Source organism: Sorex araneus, chromosome 1, assembly GCF_027595985.1.
Source record: "Sorex araneus isolate mSorAra2 chromosome 1, mSorAra2.pri, whole genome shotgun sequence".
NCBI lineage: Eukaryota > Metazoa > Chordata > Mammalia > Eulipotyphla > Soricidae > Sorex > Sorex araneus.
In genome coordinates, this window is record NC_073302.1 from 9,557,114 (window position 1) to 9,583,599 (window position 26,486).

The following is a 26,486-nucleotide window of genomic DNA, read 5'->3' on the forward strand; positions in this document are numbered from 1 at the left end:
AAATCTGAAGTTAGGAAATAAAATGGCTGAGATATGTCAAGTAGCTATTAAATAAGTGTTCCATTTTAAAGTTACATAATTCGTGCCCAAGAAAATCAAATACCTTGGAATCAGCTTAACTAAAGAAGTAAAGGACCTCTACAAAGAAAACTATAAAACGCTACTTCATGAAATAAAAGAGGACATGAGGAAATGGAAAAATATCCCCTGCTCATGGATAGGGAGAATCAACATTGTCAAAATGGCAATACTCCCCAAAGCATTATACAGATTTAACGCGATCCCTATGGGGATACCCATGGCATTCTTCAAAGAAGCGGAGCAAGCAATCCTGAAATTTATATGGAACAATAAACGCCCACGGATAGCTAAAACAATTCTTGGGAAAAAGATGATGGGAGGCATCACCCTTCCCAACCTTAAACTCTACTACAAAGCGGTAACAATTAAAACAGCATGGTACTGGAACAAAAGCAGAACTGCAGACCAATGGAACAGGGTGGAATATCCCCACACACAACCTCAAAGGTATGATCATCTAATCTTTGATAAAGGTGCAAGAGATGTGAAGTGGAGCAAGGAAAGTCTCTTTAACAAATGGTGCTGGCACAACTGGACAACCACATGCAAAAAAATGGGCTTAGAACTCGATCTGTCACCATGCACAAAAGTCAGATCAAAATGGATTAAAGACCTCAACATCAGACCACAAACCATAAGGTACATTGAAGACAAGGTAGGCAAAACCCTCCAGGATATTGAAGATAAAGGTATCTTCAAAGATGACACGGAACTAAGCAATCTAGTAAAAACAGAGATCAACAAATGGGACTACATTAAACTAAAAAGCTTCTGCACAGCAAAAGAAACAGCGACCAGAATACAAAGACTATCTACAGAATGGGAAAGGATATTTACACAATACTCATCAGATAAGGGGTTGATATCAAGGGTATATAAAGCACTGGTTGAACTCTACAAGAAGAAAACATCCAACCCCATCAAAAAATGGGGCGAAGAAATGAACAGAAACTTTACCAAGGAAGAGATACGTATGGCCAAAAGACACATGAAAAAGTGCTCTACATCACTAATCATCAGAGAGATGCAGATCAAAACAACTTTGAGATACCACCTCACACCACAGAGGCTAGCACACATCCAAAAGAACAAAAGCAACCGCTGTTGGAGAGGATGTGGGGAGAAAGGGACCCTTCTACACTGCTGGTGGGAATGCCGGCTAGTTCAGCCCTTTTGGAAAACAGTATGGACAATTCTCAAAAAACTTGAGGTTGAGCTCCCATTTGACCCAGCAATACCGCTGCTGGGAATATATCCCAGAAAAGCCAAAAAGTATAGTCGAAGTGACATCTGCACTTATATGTTCATCGCAGCACTGTTTACAATAGCCAGAATCTGGAAAAAACCCGAGTGCCCTAGAACAGATGACTGGTTGAAGAAACTCTGGTACATATATACAATGGAATACTATGCAGCTGTTAGAAAAAATGAGGTCATGACGTTTGCATATAAGTGGATCTACATGGAAAGTATCATGCTAAGTGAAATGAGTCAGAAAGAGAGAGACAGACATAGAAAGATTGCACTCATCTGTGGAATATAGAATAATAGACTATAAGACGAACACCCAAGAATAGTAGAAATAAGTACCAGGAGGTTGTCACCATGGCTTGGAGGCTGTTCTCTCATCCTGGGCAACTCAGAGAAGGGAACAGCAAGTAAAATGTGGTTGTTGGTCATGTGGGGGAAAGATGATGCGGGCCAAATATAGACTAGAGACTGAACGCAATGGCCACTCAACACCTTTATTGCAAACCACAACACCTAATCAGAGAGAAAGAACAAAAGGGAATACCCTGCCATAGTGGCAGTGTGGGGTGGGGGGAGACGGGACTGGGAAGGGGGGGTGGGATGTTGGGTTTACTGGTGGTGGAGAATGGGCACTGGTGAAGGGATGGGTTATCAAACTTTGTAAGGGAGAAACATGAGCACAAAAATGTATAAATCTGTAACTGTACCCTCACGTTGACTCACTAATTAAAAATAAACTATAATAAAAAAAAATAATAAAGTTACATAATTCATAACAATATGGATGGAATTGGAGGGTAGTATGTGGAGCAAAATGAATCAGAGGCAGAAGGACAAATACAGAATAATCTCACCCATCGACCAAAGAAATTAAGGGTTTTGTCAATAATAAAACTTGGGTACTATATTACAGACCATTTATAAATGGTTTTGGTAATGATTTATTTCCAGAGCTTTGACTGACATAAGACAACCCAAAGGATTACTATGGATCACCAGTAAATCAGTGCTTTGAAACTTAGTGGAAGCATTCTATGTAACTACTTTAGAAAAAAAATAGTAGAAACCAAAATTTAAGTTAATTACATAATGATGTTGAACATATAATGTATTTCCACTAGTCTTTCCTTTAAGTTAGTTCTTTCCCTCTCCTAAACATTTTTAGGCCACCAGTATTCTTTCTTTTTTATTAACTATTTTTTAAAATTATTTTTGTTTTAAACTTTATTATTTTTGTTATTGTAACTTTCACAACATGTTTGCAATAGTATTCAAATTTATGGTTCTTATGTAACATATGCATCATACCATAACCAAAATACAGACACCATAAACGTTCTTCCTTTAATTTTAGTTTTAATGCCACCATTCCTTCCCACCTCAATTCTTTTTTTTAGAAATCTCCATTTTTTTTTTTTTTTTTGCTTTTTGAGTCACACCAGCGATGCACAGGGGTTAGTCCTGGCTTTGCACTCAGGAATTACTCCTGGAGGTGTTCAGGGGACCATATTGGATGCTGGGAATCGAACGTGGATCGGCCGCGTGCAAGGCAAACGCCCTACCTGCTGTGCTACCGCTCCAGCCCCAGAAATCTCCATTTTCTAATCCAAGACCTAGTGTTTGTTCGATAATATTTTCTTATTTTGTTTTTCTATATATCATAGGGGCTGGAGCTATAGCACAGTGGGTAGGGCATTTGACTTGCAGGAGGCTGACCCGGGTTCGATTCCTCTGCCACTCTAGGCTAGCCTGGAAAGCTACTGAGAGTATCCTGCCCGCAAGGCAGAGCCTGGCAAGCTACCTGTGGCCAATTCGATATGCTAAAAACAGTAACAAGTCTCACAATGGAGAGTTACTGGTGCCCACTCGAGCAAATCAATTAGCAACGGGACAACAGTGATACAGTGATATAGCACAGATGAGTTATAGAATTCAGTGACTGTCATTATCCCTAGGAGCTACTTTAACATATTATATTCCAGTTGGATCAAACTTCAAGATTAAATCTTTTATAATAGGTGTATAGTATTCCTTTTGATCATCATTCTTCCTAAAGAATTTTATTTTTATGAAATTTGGTTAAAATGATTTGCTTTTATTACTTTTTGCCACAACATTTCTGAATTTTAACCTACTCAGAACCTGGAAGTATCCAGACTAAGTTTTTTTGCATCTATCTTTCCCATATAAATCACAAAATAGAGCCTCTTTTTTTCATAGTGCCAACATTATTTTTTATACCAGTGATTTCTAATATTTCTTTGAATTTTCTGTCATATTTGCTATTGGTATCATCTCTTTTATCTCTAAATAGGTTATGCTTACATTTCTCCATGTAAACATGAAGAAAATAATTTGAAAAGGAAATGAAATATCATCCCTACAGGAATAATTATTAATTTGAGGGTTTAACAGTAATTGTTTTGATTTGAATATATATCAGTTTCTAAATTATTCAGTTGACTGAATAAAAAAATCATGTTCAGTGTTACTAGTCATTGTCATGAATCAGATACTTACAGCTAAGTGACTAACTGACAGATATTTAGGTTTTTATAATTCTGCCCTTTCCAGCAAAACTTTGTTAATAATATTGTTTATATGACATTATTACTATTACACATATCTTATTAGGATAAATTCTTTCAAATAACATTGGAAGATATACATTCAAAATTTTGAATTAGTTGAATTATTGAATTAACATCTTTGTAAAGTACAAAATTTTTAATTTTGTATTATTAAGCAAGCTAAATTGGTGAAGAAGCCATAAGTGCGTCATTCTATGTCTGTCCCTCTCCCTCTGACCGGTTTCATTCAGAGGACACTCTCCCTTGTATCATGGAGGTACATGGATGGATTCAGATATAAGCAAATTTCATGATTTACAATGAAAAGTCGTAATCATTCTCAGAGTGATAAAACACTCACAGAAAGGTTTAAGTCAAGTTGTGAATAACAAATTTTAAATTCTGTGTTGGAGACTTTGTATGAAATGCTATAACAAAGCAGGGATGTTAGCAAGAATCATGCTAAGTGGCTATAGTGGTAGTTTAGGTATAAAATTTAAAGTGGATTATGGATGTAGAGATGAAGATAATTTCAACTTTGGGAGAAAATACAGAGGAAAAAAACAACCAAAACATTGGAGGCTGAAAGACAAAAGAATATCTCCTATTTTTTTCCCAACAATAGGAGAGACTTAACCCAAAATTTAGAGACTTAACCAAAATACATCATTTTACATGATAATGTGTTATTCTTTGTATCGACAAATAACTCTGCTAGAACACTATAGTACACACAGGACATACATATACACACATGCTCATCAAACACATTGACCCGTGAAATCTCACTGCTGAAGGGATTCCTTTTCTTTCACTGCCTCCTAAGTGATGAACACATAATACCTTCAGCTACTGGGCATGCCAGTTCCTTCCATTTTTTTCTAGAAGACACTGAATACAACGCAGCAAATGAAGCCTTTAAGAGTTTCAAAGATGCTTGCATTAGGGAGAAGAATTTTCGGTTCAGACTTAAGATAAATATATCAATGTACACTTACTTACAACTCTTGGATGATCAGTGTGGGCACTGACTTCACAACCATGGAGAGGACCCTGGGGAACAACCCCCCCAAACTGTTTCCAAATTAGTCACAGAGTTAGGAAATTGTTACTTCATTCCCTTTAGTTCCCTTGGAGAAGAACTGTTTATTGATAGCAGGCAATAGAGAATTCCTCCTTGGAGGAAAGATGATTCAACCCAAAGCTCCTACTAGGAAGTTTGTGTTTCACTAAATATTACTGCTGTGGAGTAAATTATTATAGGATTTCAAGGATTCCTGAGCTTGTCATTCCTACTCATTGATTTCTTGGAACCATCTATTTGGGGTATTAGGTTGAAATGTTTCATTTTAGCTTTATTTTTGGTTAATCTTCTGTGGTGAATCTCTGTTCCCTGAGAATGCTTCAGTTGTCCAAGCAAGCACTTCAGTTGTTTAAGCAAATCAAGAACATTATAAAAGAATGTGCCCCCTTTTTTTTTGGTGCATGTCATGCATGTCAAGGAACACTATGGAAATTAAAGAGAATTGTTTTTGAGGCCTTTACAGAGATGAGCTCTAAAAAGAATTTAGGGGCTGGAGCAATAGTACAGCAGTTAGAGTGCTTGTCTTGCATGCGGCTGACTAGGTTTCAATCTCCAGCATCCCATGTGGTCCTCTGAGCCCCTTCAGGAGTAACACCTGAGCACTCCTGTGTGTGACCCCCAAACAAGAAAAAAAAAAAGAGGAAAAAGAAAAAGACTTGGTATTTTCCAGTGAAGGGCAAAATACTTGCACATGCAATTTGTTACGTGTAATATAATTCATGTAGCAGTAATCATTAAGTTAAATGGGAGAAGTAACTATTTATAAGAATTTGAAATTCGATAATTAAGTTTATTTAAAAAATTACCTCCCATTAGTGCTCAGGGAGCACTGTGGGCTGCTATTAGGGATGTACTGTGGGGTCAATACATTGGTGTTAGTCACTGAACCATTAGGCACAAACTAGACTACCTGACATTTCTTTGGGTCTTCGGGATTATACCCAAAGATGTTTTGCAGGTCATGTTGTATAGTGGGTTGAAACCTGATAACTCCTGTTTATCTCCCTGCCTTTGAAGTTCTGAGATCCTGTATTTTATCTCCACGTGTTCCTGAATTTTACCACTCATTGTTGCCAAGTTTTTAGAAAAATCAGGATATGAAAGTTTCACAGAGTTTCCAGATATTTTACTTTTCATATATTCTTTATTAGGGTAGGTATATATTAGGATCCTTACTGATAACATGCAGTATAATAGCTAGCTTTAAGTACAAAATAGAGGAAGTTTCTATTTTGGAAGAAGAATTATAAATTATAAATTCTCCTTCTCACACTAGAGGGAGAATTTATAATTTGAGTTGGATCAAGAATGAATTTGTAAGGGGCTGGAGAGATAGCACAGCGGGTAGGGCGTTTGCCTTGCACTCGGCCGACCTGGTCAAATCCCAGCATCCCATATGGTCCCCTGAGCACGGCCAGGGGTAATTCCTGAGTGCAGAGCCAGGAGTAACCCCTGTGCATCACCAGGTGTGACCCAAAAAGCAAAAAAAATAAAAGAATGAATTTGTAAGTGTAAAATTTGGGGAAAACATTTGCACATAGGCATACAGCATATTTTTGTGTGTTGAATTTTTAGCTGACTACTTTTCTGTATTTAATTGTTCCTAAGAGTTCTTTATTGGACTCTATGTTCTTTTATATATATATATATATATATATATATATATATATATAATCATGACATCTGCAAATAATGGCAATTTGACTTCTTTTCCAATTTAGATCCCTTTGATATCTTTTTGTATCCTTTGTGCTTTTGCTAGTACTCCTAATACTATTTTGGATAAAAATTGAGAAACTTCTTTGCTTGTACTTGATCTCAGAGGAAATGCTTTTATTTCAGCTTTTCACATTGAAAATCATACTGGCTATCCTTTTGTTAAGGATGGCCAGTACTATCTTGAGGAGGGTATTTCCCACACTTATTTTTTGAGAGGTTTTAGCATGAATTAGTGTGGGATTTTGTCCAAAGCTTTTACTACAGTCATTAATATGATTAGAGTTTTTAATCTTTCTTTCAAAACTTGAGCACAAAATTTTCACATATTTTTCCCACCCACCTGTTCTCCCATTATTAACATATTATTCCAAATTGCACATGTTATAATAACACAGATACTGATGTCTTATTAATAACAGTTCATAGTTTACATTAGAGTTTACACTTTGTCTTTTAAGGAATTCAGGTTTTGAAAAATGTATATTGACATGTATCTACAGTCATAAGATCATACAAAATAGTGTCACTGATCTAAATATTCTCTTTATGTATTCACTTTCTCTATCTGTATCTGAGACAACCACTGATCTTTCGACTCTCTCTATGGTTGCATTTTCCAGAAGCCATATAGTTATAATTTACAGTATGGGGTCTTTTGGGGTCTTTTCAGATTGTATTCTCAAGACAACTCTGTAAAGAGTTTAGCAGTAAAAGTTATGTTCAATATATACATGCCTACTAATAGTCTTCTGTGAATATAATTTACACATACTTTTCATGCATGCAATATGTCTGATATGCCAAAAGCAGTAACAACAAATCTCACAATGGAGATGTTACTAGTGCCCGCTCGAGCAAATTGATGAACAATGGGACGACAGTGGTACAGTGCTACATAGAATAATAATAGGGAGATATTTGCCTCATCATTGGCATATAACATTAAAGTCATCTTTTTCCTTGGACAGAGGTAATTTTCCAAGAATGGAAGATAAAACTTGATCATTTATAAACTCAGCTAGGTAACAAGTCTCACAATGGAGACGTTACTGGTGCTGGCTCGAGCAAATTGTTGAACAATGGCATGGGACGACAGTGCTACAGTGCTACAGTGCAGGAATTAAATTTATTTTTATTGATGTGTCATAGTTTACAATAACTTTAAAGTAATTGATTTAAAATTAAAATTCTACTATAGCAATCCTTCCACCAGTGTTTTAAAATCACTGTACCTTTGTTCCCTGCTCCTGTATCCTTCACATCCCCTTAGTCACTTCAGTTCTGAATTATATTGATCATGTATCAGGTAACACTTTTAACGGAAAACAAATGATACTATATTAATGTATTAGGGCAGAAGTTTTGGTTTTAATTCAGACATACTTAGTGTAAACTACTACACATAACTCTTGCCTGGGTTTTTTAATATTCTTCATAGCCATTCTTAACAAACACGGAAAGGCTGAACCTCATATTGGAAATAGAAGGATCTCCCAAAATTATCTCATCACTAGGAAAGTCACTTTAAAATTTCTACTGTAATCTGTATTGCAATCCATAATGCCCAAAAGTAGAGAGAGAGTATGGGGAAAATTGTCTGCCATGGCAGCAGGGGGAGGGGGGATAGAGGGGTATACTGGGGACATTGGTGGTGGAGAATGTGTGCTGGTGGAGGGATGGGTGTTTGATCATTCTATGATTGTAATTAAAACATGAATGTTTGTAATGGTATCTCACAGTGAGTCAATAAAAAAAAATTCTAGACTGTGACCATACTGTTTGACCAGTTAGCCATTTTCACATAGGAGATCAAATCAATTTAATCTTAATTGGATTTGAATTTAATTTAAATTCAGCATCAGACTCTAATCCCAGATCTACCACTCCATTTTCTTGGATCTTACAAAAACCATACAGGTTCAATGTGTGGCCAAGCCCACTCAAAATAAGGAAACAGAACAGTAATGTATCCTATCACTATCACTCTGACTATAACTTGACAAATAAACTATAAGGATTCTTTCTAAAAATACAACAGTTTAGAAAACCTATTTGAAATTAATGTTCCTCACAAAATACCTCAAATGTACTTCAAAATTAGGCACAGAGATACAATTTTTAAGTTACAGAATATATTTTTTGTTATTTGAAAAATAAAAAACTGGGCATCAAGGTTGTGATTGACTAAAACAACTAATAAGTAAAAACTACCCAACTGAATGAATGAATAAATAAACAAATTTTATGGAAAGTTTCAACCACAGAGAAAATGAAAGTTTGTATCACAGTGAACACAACAAGCAAAGGACAAAAACATTTTAGAAGAATCATTTGGAAGGCCATTTTAAATAAATCAATATTGAAGAAATATTTTAAATAAACCTTTCACATGGCACAAAAAGAAGAAGAAAAGTAACAGAGAAAATTATACAAACTAAAACATATCCCCAGGATGCCATGCCAAGATTCATCATGAAACAGAACTCATAGAAAAAATAATGTTCTTGTTGCATGTGCAGGATGGGCAGTTATAGGGCATAGAACGTTCATCGTGGTGAAAATATTGCTTTGCTTAGCAAATTTCTCAGAGCTCCTTTCATATCCCGATTCCTCAGACTGTAGATAAAGGGGTTTAACATGGGTGTGACCAGAGTGTACATTACAGCAACAGCAACATCCTTCTCATTGGAAGTATTCGATGAGGGGAAAAAGTAGAGTCCAATAATTGATCCATAGTAGAGAGAAACTACAGTGAGGTGTGACCCACATGTAGAAAAGGCTTTGAATCTTCCCTTTGCAGAGGGGGTCTTCAGGATGGTGGCCCCAATGCGACCGTAAGAGACCAGGATGCATATGAACGGTACAGTGATCACGACTGTGCCTACAGTAAAGATAGCCAGGTCATTGACTGTGGTGTCTGAGGTGGACAGCTTAAGGAAGGCAGAGAGGTCACAGAAGTAGTGGGGGACAACGTTGTCTCCACAGAAAGAGAGCCGGATCAGAAGCAGGGAATGGAAAAGGGCAGCAGCACTAGATAGACCCCAGGACACAGTGACCAGTAGGATACACAGACTCTGATTCATGATGGTGGTGTAGTGGAGAGGGTGACAGATGGCCACATACCTGTCATAGGCCATGGAGGTGAGAAGGAAGCTGTCCAAAATCCCAAAACATAAGAAGAAATACACCTGAGATACGCACCCAGCATAAGAGATGGATTGGCTCTGTGTCTGCATATTAAAGAGCATCTTTGGGGCTGTCACTGAAGTGAAAGAGACGTCAGTGAGAGCCAGGTGGCTGAGGAAGAAGTACATGGGGGTGTGGAGGTGGGAGTCCAGCCTGATGAGCAGGATGATGAGCAGGTTCCCCAGCACGGTGGTCAGGTACATGGACAGGAAAAGGGCATAATATAGGTCCTGTTTCTCTGTCCAGCTGGGGAGCCCCAAGAGGATGAACTCGGATGCACAGCTCTGGTTTTCCATCTTCATCGTCTTTGATTTCTGGATACGAAAGAGAGATGATGTTGCGGAAGGATGAGAAGTCTATCCCAGAACATAGTATGGTTTTAGACAAATCTGGTCATCTTTTTATTTTAACCATTCTGGATCATCTTTTGGTCTCAGGAATGGCAAGCTTTGGTCTGACATCAAAGTATTCTGTGTCCAGCTGGAATCAAGAAATCTCTGTCATAGAAACTATAAAATATCGGAAAATTCAAATTAAAGCATGAGTAGATTCAGAGTTCATCATTAACATCTGAGATTAGGATATTTGAGTGCAAAGATAAGTCAGAAATATCTACTTAATGTGATAGACATGCTCATTGTCTATAATCCCCTCCTTCAATTTTCCTCTGACTCTCGTCCTAAGGGTTAGCTCATGTTCTATTTCCAAGGATTTTACTATAAGAGACGGCACACTGGAGTCTTTTGGATAGCCTCACATCAAAATTTGGAGACTTGGTGGAACCATTCTTTGCAATTGCTCCCAGAAAAGGCAGTAGTAACAAGAATATCAGCCAAAAATGTGAAAGATCTGGCAACATACTTTGTAATATTGTTATTAGTTAATTCTTTCCACTTCTCCACATTTGCAATTTCTCTCCATTTGTCCTTTTGGGTACAGGGAATTATTAGCTATTTTATTTAAATTTCTCTTTGGCTTTAAATTTAAAGTTATATTTTTGTTTATAAATAAATTGATATTTATTATCGTGATTTAGGTAACAGATTTGCATTTGTCTTCACATGTATGGTTTTCATGTAATGCTACATCACTTGCACTCCACCACTAGCAAAGTACACAGAAACCCCCCCCACACACGTCTTTGTGTTACAGTATCATCCTTCATCACCCCTCTCTTTTTTCCCCCATTTAAAAGAAATGAGACAGGACTTATGCCAGTTATTCCTAATTAATTTTTATTTTCTAACTGTTTTACATCCTAACAGCATAATTTATTTCTTTTCTTGATATAAGCTACTCATGTGTTTGTCCACATATAAGTGACAAAAATAATAGGAATTTTTAAAAAGTCATCATGATAGCACTCATCATTTCCATTGGAACTTTTTCCATGCTACCACTTCTTTCAACTTAAGTGGAGTCAATTCAACAGTCCTTGCATTATTCAGTTCCTACCACAGAAGTCATGTGCAGTGTTGCTAATTATCATCACAAATCAGTCACTCACAATTAACATGCTGACTCTGATGGAAATTTTGTGGCCTTTAATGTCCATTATAGTAATTTTTTATTAATAATCTTTATATGTCATTTTCGCATCAGATATATCTGTAAAATAAATTCTTAGAAATAACTTTGGATGACAGACAAATTTTCATTGATATTATTAAATAAACATTATATGTTAATACTCTGTTCTTAAGGATTTTTTTTTTCTTTTTGGGTCACACCCGGCAATGCACAGGGGTTACCTCCTGGCTTTGCACTCAGGAGTTACTCTTGGCGGTGCTCAGGGGACCATATGGGATGCTGGGAATCGAACCTGGGTCAGCCGCATGCAAGGCAAACGCCCTACCTGCTGTGCTATCGCTCCAGCCCCTGTTCTTAAGGATTTTTATATGTACTTTGAATATTAAAAGTCTTCTGCATGAAAGAAAAAAAAATGGAATTTCTAATTAAGGATTTAGAGAGGGCAGGACTCTGATAGTTGAGGGACAGGAAAAAAAGAATCAGGGCATGGTCACCATGGGAAATCTCTGAGCTTGGAGAATTAGCTATGAGGAAAATTATGTATGTGTTTTTCTGTCAAAATGGAAAGGTTTGATCTTATTTTCAAAGTAACTGAGCACCCACAGAAAGATTTAAGTGAGGTTATGAAAAAAATAATTAAAATATTACATTGGTTACTTTGTCCACATAGCAAAGACACAAAACAGCAAATCAATAATGCTGCTAGGAGGCTGTTATACTGTTAGTTCAGGTATATGGTGACGTCTACTTACCCTTGAACTAGAGGTGAAGATAGAGACACATATAATTACAACTTTGGGATAAACTATGGGGAATGAACAATACAATGCAGGTTTAAAGAAGAGCAAGAGAGTATTAGAAGCTCAACCAAAACATAATTCCATGTGGTAATATCTGTAGACCTCAGAATGACAAATAGCAAAGCTATACAATACCACCATAGTACACTGTATATGCATATACACACGAATACACTCAACATATATACACACAAAATCTCACTGCTGAAGGTGATTCTCCTGTTCCTCCACTGCCTATGAGGTAATTAGGTAAACATAATACCTGAAGCTATGAATCATGGGCAAGTTCTTCATTTTTATCTAGAAGCCAAAGTGAAGCAGACAGAGTCTCTGAGAGGCTTAATGATACATTGCAGAAGGAAGAATTGTCAGTTCAAAACCAAGAAAGATAGATATATCAAAGTATACTTGTTTACAACTGCTGAGCAATCAGTGGGAATTCTAAATTTATAATCATTGAGAAGACTCTGGGGAACAGCTCCCCCATCTAAGCTTCAAACTAAACAAAGAGGAGACAAATAATTACTTCATTCCCATTGGTTCCCTTGAGATAACCGTTTGTTGGTACTAGGCAATAGAGAATTCATCCTTGAAAACTCTGCTAGGAGTTTTGTGTTTCACAAGTATTTTCCCATTTCAGTTACCTCTAGGAAAACTGGGATTCAGTGTGAATAATACCATGCAAAACTCAGTCCTTTAAACCAGTTCTCAGGTTCTATAGAACTGAGCTTAGCACATCAGGGAGAGTTGGAATTGGGGGGTGGAAAAGTTCAAGGGGGGCCCTGAGACAAAGATAGAGGGCATTGGACTCTGGTGAGGACATGTGGAACTGGAATGTTATATGCATAGACTATAACATTGACAGTATTGTAAATCATGGTGGCTAAAATAAAATCTTTAATTTTTGAAAAAGAACAGTAAAAATGGAGGTTGACTGAGATAATCTATTTCTCTTTTTATTCTTGTGTCTCAAACTATTGCAAGAAAAAAAGAAATATTCTAATGCTTTCACCATCTAAACAAAATGATGAAGGAATTTATATTCTATCACCACAATTAGACTCAGCACAATGGAAAATAATTTCCATAAATGTTGATCTATTGCCTACCAGCTATAAAATGAACTTCTTTTGGTAGAAATTTATTATAGTTCTACAGTTAACAAGTCTACTTTGCTGAATTCAAGAGCTGAAAAGACTTTTCTCTCAAAATTGGAAACCCAATGGATTCCTTGTACTACAAACATCAAGATAAAAGTCAAATCCACATTGCTACAAGATTTATTAAATGGTATTTTCAAAGTATCTCTTTGGATCACAAAATATTGTTACTCTACTTCCAGGTTCTAGATGTTATTTTCTAGACCTATATCTTTATACCCTCTACTGTGCAAGTTTCTACTTACTGTTCAAGACCTGCTTCAAATCTTACCTGTAATACATTATAGTTTAATAACAAGATACATAGATATATACAACAAAATCTAAAAATTGGCAAAATTAGATGAAAAAAAGTATAAAAGAAACTCAGATGGACTAATAATCACTAAAATGATGGTCAAGGAGGGTCATGGGCCCTTTGTTAGTGGTGTTGCAGTAACTTTGAATATTGACAAATGGGTTTTTTAAAACTTTATTTGAACACATGGTTTATGAAGCTTTCCATAATACAGTTCTTTAGGGCATTCAATGTTCCTGGTGCCCGCCCGCGGCAGCGGGACAGGTCGGAGCACCCCAGCCCCGCCGGGCAGGTCCCAGTCATTCATTCGCCCACCGCGCCTGATCCCGCCCTCCCGTGTCTGAACAGGTTAGGAGCGTGTCCTCTCATTTGGGGTGTGGCCTCAAAAGTGGGCGTGGCCTCTTTCTGGAGCACAGGCCGCGAATGCCGCCGCAGATATTTTTCCTACCATTCCATGCATTGTCCTTTGGCCACAATTGATTGAACCCATTCCTCCGAAGAACTCCCTCATCATCTTAGTTACTATATGTTAATATTCAACTAACCTAGCCTATCCTAACTTCACAAAAACTGTCAATGAATACATCAACTTGCACCGAAAAGTACTTTGTCAAAAAAGCATAGCCAAAAATCTTCAGTGGAGGTTCCTCCCAAGCTAACGAGAGCTCCAGATAGCAAAGCCCATAACAACATGAAGAAACTGAGAAAATCCCCACCACTAGGAGAGAGCCAAGAAAATATCTCACTAACCTCAGCAGCGACCTCCCAGAAATACACCCTCCTCTCAGATAGAGAATTCAGAGAGGAAATTGTGAGGATGATTCACGAACTCAACACAACTATGGAACGAACATCCAATAAATTAAGGGAGGATATGGATGCAGCGTTGGAACGCTCCACCAAGATAATCCAGGAAGAAATGAGAGCAGAAATTTCAAAGCTACGAACAGAAGTCACACAACTAAAAGAATCAGTAGATGAAATAGGGCATTCAATGTTCCAACACCAATCCCACCACCAGTGTGACCTTCCTTCTACCACTGACTCCAACCCCAAGCCTGCCTCTTAGCAGGTACAAAATAATTTATTTTGTATTTCTCTGTTACAACAAAATAGTAAATGGAACAATAAAAATTATTTCAGTAAAAAAATATCAAAATATCAAAAAATAGTTCATAGGTGCCCTCAACAGTAGAATGGCTACAGTTGAAGACAGAATCAGTGATCTTGAAGATGAGCTGTAGAAAGCTTACAGACAACAACAAATAATGGCAAAAGACCTCAAAATGGCTTAAGAGCGAATGAGTCCTAGGAGATGACCTCAAGAGGAACAACATAAGAATGATTGGAGTACCAGAAGCACAGTTAAAGACATCATTGCTAAGAAATTCCCAGAAGTGGAGAAGGCAGGCATCCAGATCCAAGTAGCCCAAAGGGCACCAGCAAAAAGGGACCCTAATAAAAAGACTCCAAGGCAGATCATAGTCAGAATGTTGGATGCTGTGGATAGAGACACAATACGGCAAGCAGCAAGGTCAAAGAAGGAAATCACATACAAAGGAGCACCCCTTAGATTTACAGAAGACCTATCAAACCCTCCAAGCTTGAAGACAATGGTGGGACATAACCAAAAAATAATTCAGTAAAAGAAATTTGTTTAAAATGCTTTAGCCCTTTTGACTCTCTAGTGGCACCACAGTGACAGGAAAAAACAAGTGCCTTACCAAAGGCAATAAAAAGGGAGCCAAGAAGAAAGTGGTTGATCCATTTTCTAAGAAAGACTGGTATGACATGAAAGCACACGTGATGTTTAATATAAGAAATATTGGGAAAATGCTCATCACTAAAACCCAGGGAACCAAAATTGCATCCAATGGCCTCAAGGTTCATGTATTTGAAGTGAGCCTTGTTGATATGCAGAATGATGAAGTTAATTTTAGGAAATTCAAGCTGATTATGAGGATGTTCAGGGAAAATACTGCCCAACAGACTTCCATGGCATGGACCTCATCTGTGACAAAATGTGCTCCATGGTCAAAAAACGGCAGACCATGATTGAGGCTCATGTTGATGTCAAGACTACCGATGGCTATTTGCTTCATCTATTCTGTGTTGGTTTCACTAAAAAGCGCATTAGCTAGATTCAGAAGACCTCTTATGCTCAGCATCAGCAGGTTCGCCAGATTCGGAAGAAGATGATGGAGACCATGACTCCATCAGAGGAAATCAGAGGTGCAGACAAAGGACTTAAAAGAGATGGTCAATAAATTGATTCCAGACAGCATTGGGAAAGACATAGAAAAGGCTTGCCAGTCTATTTACCCATTCTGTGATGTCTTTGTTAGAAAAGTGAAAATGCTGAAGAAACCTAAGTTTGGATTGGGAAAACTCATGGAGCTTCATGGTGAAGGTAGCAGTCCTGGAAAAGCTGCTGGAGATGAGACAGGCGCTAAAGTTGAACGGGCTGATGGGTACGAACCACCAGCCCAAGAATTTGTTTAAAATTCAGATGTTCATTGGTAACAAATAAAAGTTTTATTTATGGAAACAAAAAAAATATTTTATCTCACAATGGTGGTATTAAAGTCATTGGCTGAGGACTTACTGAGCAGCCTTTTGTGTTACTGTTTTTGCTTATTGAACTTAGTGGGTGTTTATTCTATTTCCCATTCAACTTGCTGGGCTCCTACTGGGCTGTCAGTATTGTAGAATTTGGAGACAACACCATAAATTTTAACACTACTGTAGCCTTATTAGCTAAACCATGGGGGAAATTATGGTCAGCTTAAAAAATTGGAAAGATCAAATTGAAGCATAAATACTCTTCTATTTTATATTTATAATTTATTCTAAGTTGGTGCTGATGCTGGAACAGGTACAGAAGCCTCTTCTCACTCTTGAGCTGGTCATCGAGCAGATTCTGGAGAGACCACTGAGTGATTAAGACAAAGGCTGACCCACACAAATGGATTTCCATGTATCTTTCCAAAGTCAGACAACTTCACATTGCTCTTAAGAGAAATACCAGCCCATGACCCCAGCGAGGAGAACTCACACACTGCAATTCACCACCAGTGATCTGAGATTTTTCTTTGTAATGGTACAACACCAGGTATGGAGACTTCCTCCCTTGCCCCTTTATTACGCTCATAAACACGCACTTAAGCCTCAAGCCAACACTTTCTGCCTATTCATTGGGTTGTGTGTTCCCCAAAGGGGCTGGTGTTCTTGCTTCAACCCAGGTAGAGAGTGTCACATACAGGTATCATACAGGTAATGGTTTCTTCAAAATAGCTTGGGAGTGGCATAAATACTCCGGAATAATGGTCTATTAAAGGGGTTTAAGACAAGGAGATGGACTAAAATAGGTGGGTGAGTGGTAGGCAGGCAGATTGAAGCAGGCAGACAGGTGGATAGGGAAGGGTCCCCCATGACAATGCGTCCTTGGGAAGTAATAAAAATTAACTAGCCCTGAGTCTGCCAGGACCCACCTCATGGACACAGGAACTAACACCTGATAAGACATTTACCTGGCGCTAAAAAGACCCAGAGAAGGCTGAACCCTACTCTGAGAGAAGCTCCAACAGAAACAAAGGCCAGAAAAAGAATATCAAAGAAAACCAGCATCTTTTCCCAGACACACCCCTTGGCCACCACACCCTTGCAGCAGACTCTTGCCTAAGGAAGAAAGCCCTACATGGGAGAAGCCCTGTAAGCAAAGGTAGCGTGTGTATAAGCTGCCTGAGCAGGTGCTGCTGTCAAGAACATAGGCTGCCAAAACACCTCCCCTCTAGAGCTGTATTTCTAATACCTAATTTGGGGATTTGTTCTGGGTCTATCTCTCTACTCTGGACCACTCTGGAGAATCCTGTGTTCTCTCTTGAATACATTACCCTCTCTCGCTCTCTCTCTCTCCTCCCCTCCCTTTTCTCCCCCTTTCCTCAGAACTTCCAAATAAAACCTTTTTTTTTTTTAAACTTTACCATTAATTTCACGGCAGAGCCTGGCAAGCTCCGTGTGGCGTATTCAATATGCCAAAAACAGAAACATCAAGTCTCACAATGGAAACATTACTGGTGCCAGCTCGAGCAAATCTATGAGCAATGGGATGACAGTGCTACAGTGCTACAGTTAATCTACTCCTGAAATTCTTTTCTGAGAGGTGAACGTGATGGATTTGAAAGGCCTGCATAGGGTCTTAGACTGACCTTCTTTCCTGCAAAGAGCAAGGCTCCCAGCAGACCAGGGACTCTTAGAAGTCTTAGATTTCCCCAGAAGTCCTCAAGGTGGCAGAAGTGTACAGAGAGAAAGCAGTAAATGTTCTTGGGGCTTCTGCCTCTCTCATCTCTACTTCACATAATTGTCTTAAAAAAATAGAATAGGGTGGGAGGAAAAATACTGCAGGAATTAATGTGATCTCTTTGCATGCCACAGATACTGATTTGATCCCTGGCACTACCTACATATGGTACCCTGAGCATGGCCAGCAGTGATATCTGAGTACAGAGCCAGGAGTGAGCCCTCAGCATTGTCGGGTGTGGTCCCGAGCCCTCCCCCACCCACCAAATAAAGAAGAGTGAACCCGAGAGATAACCCAGTGAACTGAGCAATTGCCTTTTCATGCTGGAGCACTGCCTTTGATTCCTGGTACAGCTTTGACCCCTGAGTACTGGATCAGGATTAGTTCTTAACTTTTGCTGGTTGTGCGGCATCCAAATAAAGCACACAGTGTGTTATAATCTCATTGTGAAACATTACATAATATTAATACATTTCAAAAGATAACACTATACAACAAAAGCAAAACAGATTAAAATTATTCTATTTATTGTAGGATAACATTGGGTTTATCCTTTCAGCCTTGCCACAGGGAACTTAGTTTACCTTAAAGCAATGTCCTGTCTGTATGGACACAGGAAAATAGATAATATGGTTAATATTATGCTTTGTAAATTGGGAGCTGATTGGCTCCAATAATATTTAGTCCTGGGCATCTGCTTTCTCAATTCAGTTGCCCTTAGTTCCTAGGACCCCAAAAGCAGGGTCCCGACGAGGGACAGAATGGACCCAGGGCAAGCTGTGAGCTACCCTGGCATTGAAATGGGCCAGGCCAAAGCGTCACAATATTCAACTATAAGTTGAGAGCATGGTTATAAACAAATGCTGTCATGATCCAAAAGTAACGACGGGACTAGGACCCTGATAGGGTTAGGAAGACTAACCTTGCCTGAGGACTGTGGTCTGGAATATATAGTGAATGTCCTCAGGAAGAACCAAACTTTAAGTCTGATATATCTCTTACTGTGATCATACAGAATGACATTGCTAGAAATATTAGAAGTAAATTTACTATAATTATTTAAGCAGATTACTAACTGAGGAAGGAAGAAAACGACACATCCTTTTTTGGATCCCACCCTTGAGCAGATCTCCTAGTAATCTGGAGTAATCTCTTTAGACGAGACTTTGTTAATCTCCTGGAGAAGTGGTTTTACCCCTCTTTGTTGATTTGTTAGTGTTCAACCCACCTTCGTGTTACTGCCCTATGTGACTGCTATATAAACTAAGACTGTAACAGAAGTAGGAAGAAGACACAGAAGTGAGGGAGAAGATGCAGAGGCAAGACAGAAGGGCAGAGGCAAGACAGAAGAAGGAGAAGAGACAGAAGCAGAGAGAAGACACAGAGGGAGAGGTATGACAGAAGCAAGGAGAAGAGACAGAAGAGGAGAGAGAAGACTCAGAAGCAGTGGAGAAGACACAGAAGCAAGAGATAAGACAAAGAAGCAGAGACAGAGAGATCAAATAGAGACTACAGAGACAGAGACAGAGATAGAGAGACAAATACAAGAGAGCACAGCGGCACACCCAGTAGCAGAGAACAAGGAGGAGCCATCCCGATCCGGTCCATACACAGCAGCTTGAGAGCACTGAACATGAGCAGCGAGAGAGAGAGAGAGAGAGAGAGAGAGTGAGAAAGAGAGAGAGAGAGAGAGAGAGAGAGAGAGAGAGAGAGAGAGAGCCGCCCCGAGAGCCCGGAGAGCGGCCCTGAGAGCCTGAGAACAACACACACTCACATCGCAACTTCCACTCGCGCATACCTTTGTATTTTTTACAACTTATGCTTACTTGTATACACAGATACCACATTTACAATATGCATACAACACACTGTGTTCTTATATTTACCTGTATATCTGTCATGTATCTTTTTGTATGTTACCATAATATATATTTAAACTTAAAAATTTCTAGAAGTGGGCAAAGTTGAGAAATTATAAGCAAATATGTATAATGCGATTATTGATATAAACATTAACTGTAGAACAGTTAATAGGGTTGAGATAATGAAAACACCCCTCGCTTCACTTCAGTAACTTCTTTTATGTGTCAGGTGAGAAAGTTTAACCCCACTCTTAGCACCTTTCGAGTACACGCTACTATAGAATTAACATTCTCTGCATATTATTTATAATTAATTCCTCATAATTTATCCTTCAAACAAATGAAAATATGTACCCTTTATATACACTATCCTATATATTTTCCCCTAGACCCTTGGAAAGCACAATTTTATTTCTGTTTCTATGTACCAAGCTTTCTCAAACTTTTAAAGATACTACATTCAAGTGAAACAAAAATCTATTTCTTATTTCCTGCCCCACCAAATAATCATACTATTTTACATTTTTTCTCAAAATATAGACACAAAATGACTTAATTAGAACTTATAGTGATAAATATTAAACAAAAAGATACTTTAAAGGAAAGCATAACATATAGAGGTATCTAGTTATACTCCTGAAATTCTGGAGTATTTTAAATTACTGATATCAGGTAAGAAAAGGGATAGTTATATTTTTAAAAGAAAAGGAACAAATAAAAGTAGAACTAGTTTTCTGATTTAAGTCACTAGAAAATAAATTCCAAATGTATCATGGAATTGCATGCAAAAGTTATGACCCTAGGATTAGAAATACATTTTTGTTCTTTGGAGAAATGCTTGGTAGTAGAATTTTAGAGTTAAATGGAAGTTCTAACCTTAAGGTTTGGAGAAATCTTCAAACTATATTGTTTCTAGAGATACTGACCAAGCTACAGTCCCACTAGCAGTAGTTAAAGTTTATTTATTTATTTATTTTTTGCCACATCCCTGTCAGCATTTATTTGCTTTCAGACTTTTGGATATAGACCATTCTCTCTGGTATGAAGTGATACCAACATTGCCATTTTGATGTACATTTTCCTAAAATCAATGCTGATCAATACCTTGATGTATTTCTGTTGTCCGTCTTAATGTCATTTTAAAGGAATTGTCATTTAATTTCCCTCCCTCCATTTTTGTTGGGGTTATTCATTATTTTTAAATTGTTGAGCTATATATATGTATATGTGTACATATATATAGAGTGCTTTGTATATCTTGGAAATTAGCCCTTTGATGTGCGATGTACAAAGATTTTTTCCCAATCTGTGTCTTTATTTTAGTTCTCATTCCTTTTTCAGCGCAGTTTTTGTTTTTATTTGAATGTAGTTCTATTTGTTTATTTTTGTTTCTTTTCTTTAATTGTGGAGGTAATTTTGAAATATTGTTTTAATGTAGCATGTTTATAATAGGGTTAACATTTATGGTGTTGATATACAATAACTACACCTCATTACCATCAAAGTGATCAATACTCTCCACCAGTGTCCTTATATCACTTCTAGTCTATTTCTTCGTCAATTTCTCTTCTTATTGATAAACTAAGTTTTGTTATACAAGGTCATGAGTTTGTCGTGATTTTATCATGTCTATTCCTTTGTTTTGTTTCTCTATCTACTGCAGAAAAGTGAGATCTTCCAGGATGTATACTTATCTCTCTGATTAATTTTACTTAACATGTTATCTTTCAGTTCCAATCAAAATTGAAGAAACTTCACGATTTCATCTTTTATAGTAGATGCATAGTATTCCGTTTGTACATATGCCATAACTTCTTTATCCATTCATCTGTAATTGGACATTTGGATTTTACCCATATCCTAAATACTGTATTAATATGTGAAATGAACTTAGATCAACATATATCTTTTCAAATTAATGAATTATTTATATGGCTAGATGCCTTCTGAGTTAAAGTGCAGGTGACCACCTTCTGCTTTGGTTGTCCTTGCCAATGGAGTTCTATTATTGAAGACTTTTTTGGAGTCAAACTCTTGAAGAATTCTGCCTATCTATGATTTCCTCAATGCAATTTATAGATACAGGTTTAATACTAAAGTATCTCATCCATTTTTATCTAATTATAATATATATGATTGGTATCATGCTGTAGCAGCAATGAAAGTATGGAAAAGTAATGTTTTGCTACGTAAAATTAACCTGAAAAAGAAATAAATTTTTAATTATAGAAGAAAATTTTCTACATAAGTTCTATAAACATTAAGAATATGCAAAAATAAAAGCATGTATTGACACTAAAATAAATATATAAGTGGATTTAAACAACGTATTAAAATAGAACAAGAAAAAATTGGAAAGTACAGTTACGCTGTCAAGGTTTTATGGATATCCACCCATGCAGACTTTCTACAGTAATCAAAACCTTAAACAAACTGTTCAACTATGTTCAAGATGATTCTGACTGCTGTAACATTGGTGGTGTAATGCATACTGGTGGAGAGAAAGGTGATGCCACATTATATGACTCAAGCCCAATCATGAACAACTTTGTGTATCTCACAGTGATTCAATTAAAAAGAAAAATTTGTTTAAAACCACTATGAATCAGGGGGTGGAAAAATAGCACAGGGGCTAAGACATTTGCCCTGCATGTGGCTGACCCGAATTTGATACCCAGCATCCTATATGGTCCCCTGAGCACCGCCAGGAATAATTCCTGAGTGCAGAGCAAGAAACAACCGTGTGCATTGTTGGATGTGACCCAAAAAGAAAAAAAAAACATTATGAATCAAAACATAATGATGTTTGTATTGCTTATGCAGGATGGACCAGGTCTTATATTAAATTTTACGTAAACGATACTCATCTTGGTGAAAACATTATTCTGTTAAGAACATTTCCCAGAGCTCCTTTCATATCACGATTTCTCAGACTGTAGATGAAGGGATTTAGCATGGGCGTCACCAGAGTGTAGAGCACAGCCACGATGACATCTTTCTCATTGGAGTTAAAGGATGAGGGCAAAATGTAGAGTCCAATAATTGATCCATAGTAGAGAGACACGACAGTGAGGTGTGAACCACAGGTGGACAAGGCTTTGAAGATCCCCTTGGTAGAGGGAACCCTCAGGATGGTGGCCCCAATCCGCCCATAAGAGACCAGAATGCACATAAATGGCACAGTAATGACCACTACCCCTGCCATAAAGATCACCAGTTCATTCACTGTGGTATCTGAACTGGACATCTTAAGTAAGGCAGAAAGATCACAGAAGAAGTGGGGGACAATGTTATCTCCACAGAAAGAGAGACGGGCCAAGAGGAGGGTGTGCAAGAGGCCAACTGCAGAGGACAGGATACAGGACATCATTACCAACAAGAAACATAAACTCTGACTCATGATGGTGGTGTAGTGGAGGGGGTGACAGATGGCCACGTACCTGTCATAGGCCATGGAGGTGAGAAGGAGGTTGTCCAAACACCCAAATTGTAGAAAGAAATACACCTGAGATACACACCCAGCGTAGGAGATGGATTGGCTCTGTGTCTGCATGTTAAAGAGCATCTTTGGGGCTGTCACTGAAGAGAAAGAGACGTCAGTGAGAGCCAGGTGGCTGAGGAAGAAGTACATGGGGGTGTGGAGGTGGGAGTCCAGCCTGATGAGCAGGATGATGAGCAGGTTCCCCAGAACCGTGGTCAGGTACATGGTCAGAAAAAGGGCGTAATATAGGTCCTGTTTCTCTGTCCAGCTGGGGAGCCCCACGAGGAGGAACTCAGACGCACAGCTCATATTGTCCCAACTCATTGTCTTCTTGACTGGAAATTTAAAATGAGATAGACATTTTAAAGAATAATAAAGTTTATTGACTATCACATAGGAATACATGGTTTAGAATGAGTCAGCTCATAAGTATTGATCTGAATAGCTCATGTTTTGGGGACATTCAATTTTACATTAGTGTCTACCTAGAAAAGCACAATTTCTTTAACAGAAGCCATGAAAAATCAGAATGATGATCAGCTCGGGTAATATTTTCATATAAGGATTTCATGATATAAATCTGAATTTACTGGGACTGGAGCAATAGCACTGCGGGTAGGTCATTTGACTTGCATGCAGCCGACCCGGGCTCAATTTTCAGCATCCCATATCGTCCCCTGAGCACTTCCAGGACTTAATTCCTGAGTGCAAAGCCAGGAGTAACCCCTGTGCATCACTGGGTGTGACCCAAAAAGCCAAAAAAAAAATATCTGAATTTAGTAAATTACATTGCAAGATTAGGTCAGTTATCTATCAACAATTAAAAGCACTAGAGACCCCAGATTTCTCCTGACCTTCCTTAATCCTTCCCACTCTCATACATGCTAGAGCTAGTGCTAATTTTCATGGATTTATTCAAGATATAACCATCCAGTGCACTGGTCTTGTTTATAATCTATCAATACTGCGGAAATAGTAGAAATATCACATGTAACTGGCAGGATAATTGATTAAGATGAAGAATCTATGCCAGCAACATAAAGGATCTAGTAAAATGTCTTATAGGAGTGCTTCATTTAAGACAATTACATCTCATTTCTCAAAAAACTTTATCTGCAATTATTCCTTCTAAAGCCTTTTGGGGGGATTGTTTTGCTTTGGGGCCATGCGCTGAAGTGCTCAGGTATTTCTCCTGGCTCTGCACTCAGGGATCAATCCTAGAAGTGCTCAAGGGACTATACGCAGTGCTGGGGATTACACCCCCTTACTGCTATACTACCACTCTGATCAAAGAATTTTTGTAGTATATAGAAAAAAGTGTCTCTCTTCTAATTTTCCACCATATTCTTAGTTTTAACTCAGAAAAAATATTTTTTCAAATTCTCGGATCTTCAGGGATATTTTTTCCTTCCAATAATGTCCTGAACCTACAAATGTGAACGTTATTTGTCAATGTCTGCCCAATATTGTTTACAAGAAGAAGCTTTCTTTTATCATTTTCCTAACTTGGGTTTTTATGACAAATAAATAATTGACTTATCTTCAACATTTTTGTCATTTTTTCACATTATGCTACTGATATACTCCCTCTTCTTTAGATCAGTTTTCTCATATCTGCCATGTGAACACTTGAAAATGACCAGAAAAGAGAACGACATATTGTGTCATCCCCAAAATAGAATTTACATACTGAGTCTGGAGTGATAGTACAGCGGGTACCGCATTTGCTTTACATGCAGCAGACATGGGTTCTATCCCTGGCATCCCAAATGCCTCCCGGAGCACTGCCACGAGTAACTGCTGAGCGAGAGCCAGTAGTAACTCAGGAGAGTACAGAGCCAGGATTAGATCCTGAGTATCACTAGATGTGACCCCCAAAACAAAAGCAAAAGTAAAGTTAGGGGCTGGAGTGATAGTACAATGAGTATGGCACATGCCATGCACACGTCTGACCTGGGCTTGATCCTCTGCATCCCACACGGTTCCCTGAGTATAGCCGGGAGTAATTGCTGAGTGTAGAGCCAGTAATAACCCCTGAGCACAGCTGAGTGTGGCCCCCAAAGAAAAAACAAAGCAAACAAAAACAAAAGTCGACTTTACATACCATTTAAAGGCTTAGTCAACAATTAAGAACTGAGAATTTATCTCGCTATTGGATTCATCATTGATTTTGAGAGTCAACAGAGATTACATAAGGTCCCAATTTTCACAATTAGCCTTATCCTTGTAATTTCTATATTTTTCAGTCTATTACATTAAATGCATTAATTTAGCATAATTATCTAAATTATATTTAGATAAATTACGCAGTATTATAGTCACTACTGAGTAATAATCAATTTATCAAAATTAGGTGCTAAGAAGTAGTCTGGTAGAGTTGGGTTTTCCAATATTTTTCCATTTTAGAAATATTTCATTTATAACATATTTCACTTTCACATAACATATATTGAATAAAAATTCCGAGAAATATCTTTAAGCTATACATATATACATAGCCATTTACTTATTTACATGTACATGTTCTCAACTTTGGTAGTAATTGCTAAATGATAATTTGCAAGTTCAGAAGTATATTTACTATGTGTTCTTTAAAATGAGTCCTGAATAATAACAGGCTGTCATGTGAATATTTTCAAAATTAAGTATTTGAGTTACATTTGGAGGTATCAGTTTTGTTGCTTGAGTAACAGAAAATTCAGGACCATGATCATCATAGATAAGTAAAATGTGAGAGAATTTTCACAGAGCTGGAATATGTATGCACTTCTCTCATATCATGAAAGGAAAGTTCTTATTTTATTCTAGATCAATAGAACAGCCCAAAAAAGGTTAAAAGCAAGATACAAATGATTGTTAAAATGTTAAACAAGTATGTAGCCACTAGGTACAAAACATATGCTAGAAATGCAGCTGTTAACAGAAATATTAATTAAATTTACTACAGTAATTTATGTATCAAATGATATGTAATAATCACACTCAGATAATGGCAGCAGAGATTAAGAAAATTACAGATTGGGATAAAATATGGGGGAAAAGTGAATGTTTAATAGTTGAAACTATCAAGAGACATTTCCTTGTAGCTGAATAATAAAAAGTAGGGATCACTCATTCTACAAGAGATAAAGTCTTGCTATGACATAGTACCACACACTAATAAG

General features: G+C 37.7%; 1 protein-coding gene and 1 pseudogene across 1 annotated transcript; one reads left to right on the forward strand and one right to left on the reverse strand.

The window, feature by feature from the left end:
- Positions 1 to 9,251: 9,251 nt before the first annotated feature.
- LOC105943182 (olfactory receptor 50-like) lies at positions 9,252 to 23,646 on the reverse strand. The gene is made up of 2 exons (XM_012933792.2): positions 23,128 to 23,646; positions 9,252 to 10,196 (listed from the first exon to the last, which is right to left on the reverse strand). The coding sequence occupies exons 1-2, from the start codon at positions 23,644 to 23,646 to the stop codon at positions 9,252 to 9,254; spliced, it is 1,464 nt and encodes a 487-aa protein (XP_012789246.2).
- On the forward strand, positions 12,229 to 16,209 carry LOC101537392 (40S ribosomal protein S3a-like; annotated as a pseudogene).
- Positions 23,647 to 26,486: the final 2,840 nt, after the last annotated feature.

Bases quoted from the DNA above. Each gene is read 5' to 3' on its own strand.
- LOC105943182 (XM_012933792.2), bottom strand. From the start codon at position 23,646: ATGAGTTGGGACAATATGAGCTGTGCGTCTGAGTTCCTCCTCGTGGGG. The intron at 10,197-23,127 runs GTCCCCCACTTC...CAGAAATCAAAG, and splicing joins CTTTCTGTGGAGATAACATT to ACGATGAAGATGGAAAACCA.